This window comes from Simochromis diagramma, unplaced genomic scaffold, assembly GCF_900408965.1.
Source record: "Simochromis diagramma unplaced genomic scaffold, fSimDia1.1 OVJJ01000816.1, whole genome shotgun sequence".
Classification (NCBI taxonomy): Eukaryota; Metazoa; Chordata; class Actinopteri; order Cichliformes; family Cichlidae; genus Simochromis; species Simochromis diagramma.
Window position 1 is genome coordinate 11,270,348 of NW_024386908.1, and position 10,429 is coordinate 11,280,776.

Below are 10,429 nucleotides of genomic sequence, written 5' to 3' on the forward strand. Positions count from 1 at the left end.
CTGGTGGGCTTGTCATGCCACGTTCCCAACAAAGCATCTGATCTCATCCGACAGCCATGCTGGGGGGACCAGCATGTAACAGGACGTAGTCTTAGTTTGCAGCAGACAGGGGCAATGACACTCATGCACTCGACGTGCTTTGGCTTTTTGGTGGGGGTTTGGGAAGGAGCAAAATCACACCGATGCAAAGGAAAGCGGTGTGCTGTGATTTCTAACACGAGATAAAACGATGGGTCATCGCAAAATGGAGTTTTGCTAATTTCATTTTATCTCGATTATCAGGTTTTAATAAGTGTTGCAGGCCAACAAGGGTAGTCTGGTAGCTCATTATTTGGCACTGTTGCCTCATAGCATGAGGGACCTAAGTTAAATACCCAGCTGGGTTATGTCTACTTCAGAAGCTTCAATTTCCCTTGCTTAGTTAATGCCAGAGCATTCACGGAAAAGACAGGATCTGAATCTGAAGAGTTTCACTTTGTGGTCAAAATAAACAAATAAGCCAACAAAAATAGTTAATTGTAAGCGTTTGATCATTTGTGCAGCCCTAGTAGAAAGTAAAGAAAGGATTAGGAGAAATAAAAGCCACACACAAAAAACTAATGGCCAGACATTGTAGATCTACTTTGTTTTACGTCCATTAAGAAAATAAATAAAAAATCTGATTCAGTGTCTTTCTATCTTGTCTTTACATAAGCACCACTGTATTCCTTCAGTCCTGACACATGACAAACCTTCAAGGAGTCCCTCCCTTGTTAGCTATGCGCGGACATGTTGATTGAAAGATGTCTCATAGGACAGTCCATTGCTTAACAGAGCATTCTCAACTGGAAACACCCTGAGCTGCGGACATGAAAGCTATTATTTTCTGGAAGAAGCTCTGACGACGATCCGTCTGCTGCAGAGTTTTTTGTTTTCAGTGTAGTCAAAAGGAGGCTGTGATGGCAGGCGGGGGGGACATGAAACAAGACGAAATAAGGATTGATAGAGTGGGATGAAAAAAAACGAGCAAAGCAGCAACAAAGAAATAGTGACAAAAGGCTGTTAGTGGCAGTTTTTATGTTGGAGTTTGACTGCATGTGTCTGAGAGGCTGTGCGCCTGATCATCATTGCTGCTAATGAGAAAAGTGCAACATGCACAGAGGACACGCCTCATTGTTCCCTTTCCACTCGGGTGGTTTTTAAGTCCTCTGACATCCCATATCGTCAGCGAGGACCACGTGAACACAACCGGGCACCGAAACGTCGATTAGTCACTTGTTTTTCATACACACGCCATCCAAAAATCTGACTAAATCTGGTTTTACTTTAGCATTTTCACGTGCTGTGAAATTCAAAGAAGACGCAGCTCACCTACGCACCAGACGTGCACAACCTGTCACAAAAGTGCCGCGTTAGCGCTCGCTCCGATCCACCACTTTCACACCGCATTTAGCAGAACACCACCTGGGCATGGCATGCTGGCCAGTGCGGGGAAATGCACGGTCTCCCTCCCTCGCTGCCTCTCTCACTCTCGCAGATTCACAGCCAGTCAGATACACAGATTAGTGCCAAACCGCCAGACCGACACCACCTGTCGTTCATCTTACGGGAAGCATCACACTTACACAAAGTCTCCCACCAAGTCTTGCGTGAGAAAGTTACCTGCATACATTAACGCTGAGTCAAAAGTATTTTCAGATCCTTCCCCTTTGGTGCGAATGCGAGTATCAGATAGATGTTTTTAGTCTCAGTCTTTTACTGTAGAACTTTTTTGTTAGTTGTTTTGTTGCAAGTAATTGCAAAGAATGAAATCACATGCATTCAGGAGCACTCCCACGTACGCTGCAGCCTCCTTAGCCAACAACATATTCTCTGGTGCCAGCATCCATAGCCACTGCTCACCGTTAATGGCATCTGTCTGGCATATGGGAGCTCTGTAGGGTCATCCAGACAAGCTCACTGTCGCCCGCAGCCTTCTGCTACCTGAACCCTCTACAAACTCTGCATTTTCTTTCCTTTTCTTATTGGACTTCTTTACTTTACGTGCACATTATTTTACTTATTCTACCTCCCTGCCATCATTTCCACATTTCCCTTCCTCCTCCATCTATATGATGACACCCTTGTTTGCTATAAAGATAAATATTCCCTTTCTTTGCCTCTCCAGACGAGTTTTACATCACTTTGTGTCACAAATGAGCCATTGTGCCTCTCTACTGGAGCCAATAGAAAAGCTGTGAAAAGAAGGATCCGGGACAGGATACGTGCAGCCGTTCGAAATCCAAAGTCTGTCATCATCTGTGTTCAGCTGCACAGTGATTGGCTGTTGTGTTCAGTGAAGTGAAGTGAGGGGAACAGTGAAAGATGAGGGTGAGCCAGGAAAGGCACCCTCCCGACCACTGTACAAAGAGGCCCACCATGATAATTTCAGTATGGCAGCATATCATCTGTGCATATTGTGCTGTAGTGCTCTTGACTTTGCATCTTTCACAGAATACTTAGCATTTGGATTCAGCCTCTCAGCTCTATGGAGTTTGGAAAAAGTGCAGATGGAATACATTTCCTCTAAAGTTGAGCTCTTTTTGGGGTTTGCCATTTTTCCTCACAAATGCAATTCTCTCTCTTGTGTTTATATATTGCCTAATCCACTTTGGCGCGTATGAGACCCTCTTCCCCATCATGTTAGCTTCCCCTAGCTGTCCAAGTGTTGCACTGGGAAAGACTGCTGTGAGCACTGAGAGCTCTCCTCCAAAGCCCAAATGGCATCACTGGCCTTTTGTGTCTGTGAAATATCTTCGGCTGGGTCTTCCATATGGTGACATCTGCCTGATGGGACCAAGATGCCAGATCCCAATGCCTTCCAAAAACAAAAAAAATCTCTCCTTTAGCTGGCTTTGACGGATGACTTGTGCAGCCACAGCACTTTCCTCAGCCGCACACTTACATGTGCACGCGCTCACACAGACAGACAGGTCTGTTATCTTGGCTGTGCCATATGCAGCGCAGCTATCAAATCAACCTATGTGCACAAGCTAGCTAAGCAATTAAACTCCAGAGCCTCATCCACACTCGACTGTTTTAACATCTGGCATCCTTGTTCTAGATGTGTATGTGCCAACCAGCTCTTCTGCTCTTATAATCGCCTTCAAAACAAGCTGAAAAACGGAGTCTTTTATGTGGAAATACAATGACTTCTCTTTCAATTGACTTTTGATTTCTTTGTGTTCTTTCATTTAAGTTGTTTTCTTTTTACTGTCATGGTTATATCTGCCACTATGTCAGAAAAGACAGGAATGAACAAATTCATGCATGCATCGTACAGATAGTGCTTATTCGGTAGATGTGGTGCAACCTCTTATTTGTGTTTGTGTACCTCGTGCATAATTTTATCCAATATTGTAAGTGGTGGAGGACATCTCGTTCCAAGGGTCTGTTGCTTGAGCTTTTCAAGGTCCAAACATCCACTTACACTGTACCCACCTAAGCAAACTGTCTCTCTATCTCCCTTTGCCCCCCCCCCCCCCGCCCTATGACTCATCACTGGTTCATTCAATGAGGCTAAATGGCTGTTCTAGCAGAAGCAGTCAATATGCTCAACACTGCACATTGGTTTTCTCTTCTCTCCTCCAACTCCTGTATAATCCTCTCCATACTCTCAATATGTGCATATTACCTTTGAGTAGATGTTTTTAAAGCAGCACTTCTATTGAGCAAATGGATAGCGTGGAAAGAGTTTCTATATACAGTATGTGGCAGAACTATCTGGGGACTTTACAGCTTGAATAATACTTTAAACTCGTACTCTTTGTTTTTATTTCATATTAGTTTTATTTATCACAGATTAGAAAGTTTAGATTGAAAGATTTTATCAAAAAATACACCCTGAGATGGCACATGCTCAAGTTTCTAGCCTAGACTCAGTTGCTTTACCATAATGTCATAGCTTAATTCCACTTTTTAAGGCATCGGGTTTTAGCATTTAAGTTCATTTGCAGACTTTGATAGTTCATCGTTGCATAGCCTTTGGTGAATAAACATCAGGTTGGCTGTATTTGCTATTTACAAGTTGATTCAATGTTATCTCTTGGCTCTAAGTTGAGATAACAAATAATTATGATTGCTTGATACCTTTTCTTCTTCTTCTTCTTCTTCTTTTTCTTTTTTTTTTTTTTTTTTTTTTTTTTTTTTAAAGAAAACAGCAGATCTGTATCTTCGGTTCCTTTTTACACTATTGTATGTTTCTAATTAGCTGAATTGATTTTGCGCTTCTGGTTGAGAAAAAGCTCGATTCAACTAAACCTGCCGGAGCCTATCGGAGAGTCAGTGAGTGAGGGGTAAAACCAGGGGTAAAACCAGTAAAAGAGGCTACAAAGTGCCGTGCAGTGTTGTTTTTATAGTTGTAGCTGATTAATTGCACAGCACCTACAGTATCCGTTACAATGCTTTTTGTTTAGCAAACAGTTGCTATAGTTAGCTATACAGTACTGCTCATAGCTGACTCTTTCCCTGTTAGTTTTCACTGTTCCACAACCTTACTGTAAAAACAAAACAAAAACAAGACAACTGATTTTGTACAAAAAGAGGAAAAAAACACCAAAGGAGAACACCTTTAAGGTGTCCTACAAATGCACTTGTTTTTAAAAAAAAAAAAAAAAAAAAATCTTCTGCACACCATCGACGTGTTGGCCCAAGGCTGGAAGGCATGAGTATGAGAGTCACTCTTATCTTGAGTGACTTAGCATGAAGTGATGCCACTCCCATTGGTGGATTAACTCAGTTACAGAAAGCGTTGCGCTGTAACATGACGTCGGGAGCTCCGTGTGCTTCCTTTGCATGTTTGTGTGATCTGCATCGCCCGCAGTAGCATAACCACTTTGTGTCTGCGTGTTGTTTCGATCTCGTTGATCTTCAGAGAACATTGCGCTCCTTCCATCTAGTGCTGAAGGGGAGGGTGAGCGAGTACCCTTCTTTATAAAAAGTGAACTTTGTGCAAAAAAAAAAACTTGTAAATTTCCATGTATGCAGGTAAAAGAAATGTCTCAGGGGCAGAACAGGTTGAAAGGATGCATTGATTCACCTTAATCCTTTAAAATCCGACGGGTGACGCAGGGATGTGATATGCTAATGACTTGTCTCTTTCTGCCTCAGGTGACAGAGTACCTGAACAGTCAAGAATCTGCCAAGAGTGCCAGGGTAAGTCACTTCATCCCAGCCACCATCTTATTGTCTGTCGTTTTCTATTTCTTTTTCCTTTTTTTCCACTTTTCCGTCGCCTCCTCCTGTAGTTTGTCTGCCTCTCTGAGAAATCTACTGATGCCAAAACAAGAATACATTACAACACTAATTACTCTCCCTTGGAAACTATCAGAGAGAAAGTGTATCCTCTCCTCGCTGCTTTTTCTCTTTCTCAAGATGTCACACATTACATTGGCAGTCAGCATTGTCCCATATGGACTGCTGCCCACAGTCTGTGCAGGTCCGTTCTATGAAAATGGGGGGTGGGGATTTGTGCAAAAGAGTGCAGTGGGGATAGTGAGGAAGGAATGAATAGGATTTAGGGTCTAGCACACTGGGCTCTCATGTTGGAATGAGTCGAGTCGGAGTTTTGACATAACAATCCGCCGCAACTGTATTTATTCTGTGACCAGTAAACTGTGCGGCCAGCCAAGTGAAACTGGCAGCAAAAGATTGGAAAGGAACCCAGGAAATGTAAAAACAATAAGTGCTTTCAGACCAGAGAGTTCTAGGGACTAGTTGGTGGGGGGTTACAATTTAATGTGTAGTGCTATCTCGCGCTATGTGTAGCACAGATGGACGGGGAGGGCTGCGAGAGTCCAGCTCTCCAGACACACTGCGAGTGCCATTGTTTACTTTCTCGTAATACTCTTTCAATTTCTTTTTCTCTATACATCGCTTCACTGTGTGTGGGGTTCCTTAGGTAGTGAGTGGAAATGTGATTTTCACTTAGAGTGAACATCATATTGAACTTCCTCCTTCACATATAAAGCCTGGAGACCATTGATGGTTCATTTCTGTGTTTTGTTGTGTTGTGTTTTTTCCCCCTTGCACAGCTGATGTTTAGACTTCATAACATGTCCAAATTGCCACACTTGTGTCTAGGTCTGTACACTCAAAGGTTGCTTTTCTACTGAAGTTTCTACTTCCTCCATTCCAAAAGCATCTATGTACTGATGATATCATAAATATGCACAATAAACTAGAAAGTCGTTGCCCTTTTTTTTGGCAATAATGAATTAAAACATATTCATCCTGCTGCTTTTAAAAGTCACCAGTGCACTATATATGACTCGTTCCTCCATAAGGGTGATGACCTGCCCTGTACCTTAATGCATATATATCAGCATATCAAAGATATATGTGATATATAAAAAGACGTGGTTTGACGATTATTTGGACAGTTTGCACAGGCGGAGACCACCGTCACTAATCTCTGAAGCGCACCGGGTCATTTTGTTCTATAAGCAGGCCTGAAATATTCAGAAAAGAGCTTCTATGGTTTCTCCTAGTAAGTTTTTTTTTTTAAGGATTAAAGAGTTGAAACTACATTACCCAACTTCTTCAGGAAATCTGAATCCTGATCCTTTAAAACATAAATAAATAGAAGCCACTTGAACCTCGTCTCTTGTGACAAGGGGTCGTCCCAGCGGTTAGCGCCGCACATTTTTCAACAGATGCCCTTCCTGACACAACCGCAAAGGGGATTAGTGTCTTTAGCTTGACTTGAACCATCAACCTTTCACTTGTCAAACACGGCTCTACGGGGCCATCCTTTAAAAGAAAAATAAACTGATTTTTAGTAGCAGCCACATTGCCTTAGGCAGGACAGAGATGTGAACAATTGGACACATTTATGGTTATGGTCTTTATGTTGAGGAGTAACAAAAAAAAAAGACATTATGTAAAAATAAGAGGAGTAATAAAGGTCTGTTCAAATAAGTCCTGTTGACAAGGGCTGAAACCTGGAGACTTTGACAGGATCGTACAAAAAAGAAAAAGCCTTTCACAAGAGCCCCAGGAGCATGCAATAGACACTTGGATGTCGCTTTGTTTACTCTTGTAAAGCATGATGGCTCTACATTCTAAAAGAATCAGTCCCTCCTGTGCCGCTTTAGCTACCCGGCGGTTATACAGCATGTCCAGACAATGAGTCAGTCAGAGGTGGAATTGACTGTAATCACAATCGGAGTTACTGCCATGTTTTCAGGGTGTCAGGGAGGAGCAGGAAAAAAAGGCACCGGAGTGCGAAACGGGGAAACGGCTTCATTCATTTCATTCATCCTAATAACTACTGCTAATTAGCACAGTCGCTAATTAGGTATGAATCACAGCATTAACAGCTGAACGCGCATGCTTCTGAGAGCCATAAAAGAAGCATCCCAGACAGCAGACCTGCGCATATACACACAGCAGACCTGCGCATATACACACAAACACCTCCAGACCGGACGGCTTCTACGGCTTTTAAAAAGGCAGTAACTAACTGGGTGCTCTTCCAAAGTGCGCACACTCTTTGCCAACCACGTCGCGGTAAAGCCCACATTCAGGCAAACGAGATGGTTTATGGGGCAGTGCAGGATTGTCAGTGTAATGGAATAGGAGAAGTAATAGACTTGGTGGCGTTTGCGAACCTCCTGGATACGCAGGTCCGATTAAATGGTGATGGAGATGATGATGATGCTGGCTCTTCGCACTGGTCTGTGAAAGCACTGAGCTCTCTCTCTCTCTGTGTGTTGCACTGTAGCTCTCTCTTCCCTTTAGCTTCTTTTTCTTTTTTCTTGTCCATTTAACATGCAATGTGCTGGAGAGATTATTGGAAGTTCCATTCAAAGCAATGGGGCATTTTCACCACATTGTGCAGTTATCTGTGTCAGTATGGTCAATGAGATCTGTCTCTGTCCTCCCATCAGCTCAACATTTGGCGCTACGGAGACTTCCGTGCCGACGACGCAGATGAGTTTGGTTACAGCCGTTAAAGAAAGGAAAGATAAAAGAAGATGCACAAAAAAGAGAACAGACCATCCATTAAACACCATTCCAAAGACCAACGTGGACGGCAAGTGATGCTTCGGACAGAAGACGAACTAAACAACAAGCTCGCGACTCACTCTTCCCTCATATTTAGCATTTCAACCCTCCCATCTGGCTTTTCTTCTTCTCTTACATCTTGTCCTCCTGCTAGCCCCAGTAGCTCCATATAGAGCATGCTAGCAAAGCTATAAGAAAAAATAATTATCATGCAAGAATCACTTTCCTTTCGTCCTTTAGTTTCCCTAATCAGCGCCTGCACTATTGCCGGTCCGTTATTTGCCACACTATCCTCTCAGCAGTACCTGTGTGAATGATAATAAGTGATGCCTACGTATGTGTTTCAGCCAGTCATCGACTTTGCTCTCTGACACTCTAGCCCAAGCCCTGCTTTCCTCTTTACTCGGAAGGGAACGTCTGTTTCGCAGGAAAAAGCTCAATTTTTTTTAATCTTTGTTTTTTTAAGCAACAAATGCTTCCCTAATGAATTTCTTGTAAATGTGAGGATATGTTGAAAGGTGTATATTGCTTTGTTTTAGAAAAGTGCTGTAGGTGAAGCCACACAGACTTGAAAAGAAAAAAACAAACAAAAAAAAAAAAAAAAGGATGAATTATTTTTGTCTTCAGTGTATATCTGTGTGATTATGACATTTGCAGATGTTTTTGTGGGGAGTGTTTCGTCGTTTATTCACTGTCACACTTTTATGACCAGTAAATATCGATGCCTTCACGTGGCATTTTATCATCTCTTCTTCTGTAAAGTTTACATTCTGATAACGGTAATGATCCTGTCTCTGGCAGTCTCTTCTCTTCCTGTCTCTGTATGCCATGGCAGATACAGTGTTTGAATTTGTTTCCACATAATGGACCTTTGCATTCTATTAAAAATCTGATGAATAAAAAATAAGCAAATTAATCGTGGGTTTTTGTTATGTTTTCCTCAAATAAAAATGAAAGAATGCGAAAATGCAACCTGAAACAAAGTCCTTTAGACATAAAGCTCAGGATTTCAGTTTTTTTTTTATGAAACACTTGTGCCAAAATTTAAGAGCACTTCAATGCAGATAAAAGGTTTTGTTTCCTGTAAAACACCACAATCCAGCAAAGGTCTTTCACTAAAAGCTTGACAGTTTGGGGTTTTTTAATTTCTTTTTTTAACCACAAAATTTGCAATTAGTGATGCTAATTTGTCTAAACTTGAGCTTGTTTAACATTCACCTCCAAAATCTTTCAAATGTATCACTTCCTGCCCAGCTACTGCTAACAAACGGGCAGTAAAATCAACTGTTTTCACTTAAAAGTTTAAAGTTTATGTAAGTCTTGCAGAAGCACAGCTACTGAATTTACATGAGGTGATTTTTTTTAAAGTACAGGTTTGAAGTGTTTCCTGCCTGTTTAAAAACAAAAAACAATTCTCAAAAATAATTTTTAAAAGAAAACCTTTTCGTGCACTGGATTGGATCCATCCCATTGGCTGAAACAAAATATATCTCTATTGGAAGAGAATTTGTAGCCTCTTTGCAACAACAGTCCAATTTGAAGATTTATCTACAATCAAGGCCAAAGTAATTTTTTTTTTTATCCTTTTAAAATGTTTTATTTTACTTTCATTAGTTTTAGTCTTCTTCATTATTGAACACAGAGGGTGTTTGTCAGGGGCAGAATTTAGAAAAAGAGTTTACCCAATATGTTCCAATAAACATCCGTCTAAGCCTCGTCAGGCATGTTGTTTTGTCAGATGTGACCAAAATTGACTAAAACCTCTAAATTGTTGTTTTACTTGAGTTAAATTAGTAGCATATCAGGGTGGTTAGCGCTGTCTGTCTCTTCACAACAAGAAAGCGCTAATAAAACTAGGTAAAAAAGAGAGCAGCAGCATAGCTTTGTGCTGAGAAACTGCACTACAGATGTCATGCTTGCTTTGAGAGAGGTGATGGAGAAGCAGAAAGGTGTGTTTGTGGATCTAGAGAAAGCATATGATGAGCTGCCAAGACCCAAACTGTATGAGGAAGTTCGGAGTGGCAGAGAAGTATGTGAGGGTGGTGCAGGGGATGTATGGAAGACAGAGTGGAGAAGAGATGGATGGAGTTAAGCTACAGACTGACAGATTAGGTCAGGCAGGAGTGTCTGTGGATAATGATGTTTGCAGGTGACATTTGACCTGCAGGGAGAAGGTGGAGGTATGCTCTGGAGAGAGAAGAAAGGTCAGAACCAAGAGAAAAAACATGCGAATGAAGACGAGACGGATATAACAGGGAAGCCACAAGTAGAGGTAGCAGTAAAATAACAGGGGCCAGCAAGATCTATGGTTTGGAGACTGTTACACTGAAAAAATGACAGGAGGGGGGGGGGTACTTACTCATCAGTCACTAATGTATCTGCTGGGAGTGATGAGCTCTGAGCC

The 10,429-nt window shown here is 41.8% G+C and overlaps 1 protein-coding gene across 1 annotated transcript in view; it reads left to right on the top strand.

Moving 5' to 3' along the window:
• Positions 1 to 8,941, top strand: part of snd1 (staphylococcal nuclease and tudor domain containing 1) — a 173,470-nt gene extending 164,529 nt beyond the window's left edge. The window contains exons 23-24 of the mRNA XM_040035415.1: positions 5,128 to 5,172; positions 7,908 to 8,941. Coding sequence (XP_039891349.1) covers positions 5,128 to 5,172; positions 7,908 to 7,973 — 111 coding nt within the window. The 3' untranslated portion in view covers positions 7,974 to 8,941. The remainder of the gene's footprint in view (positions 1 to 5,127; positions 5,173 to 7,907) is intronic.
• The last annotated feature ends 1,488 nt before the right edge of the window (positions 8,942 to 10,429 follow it).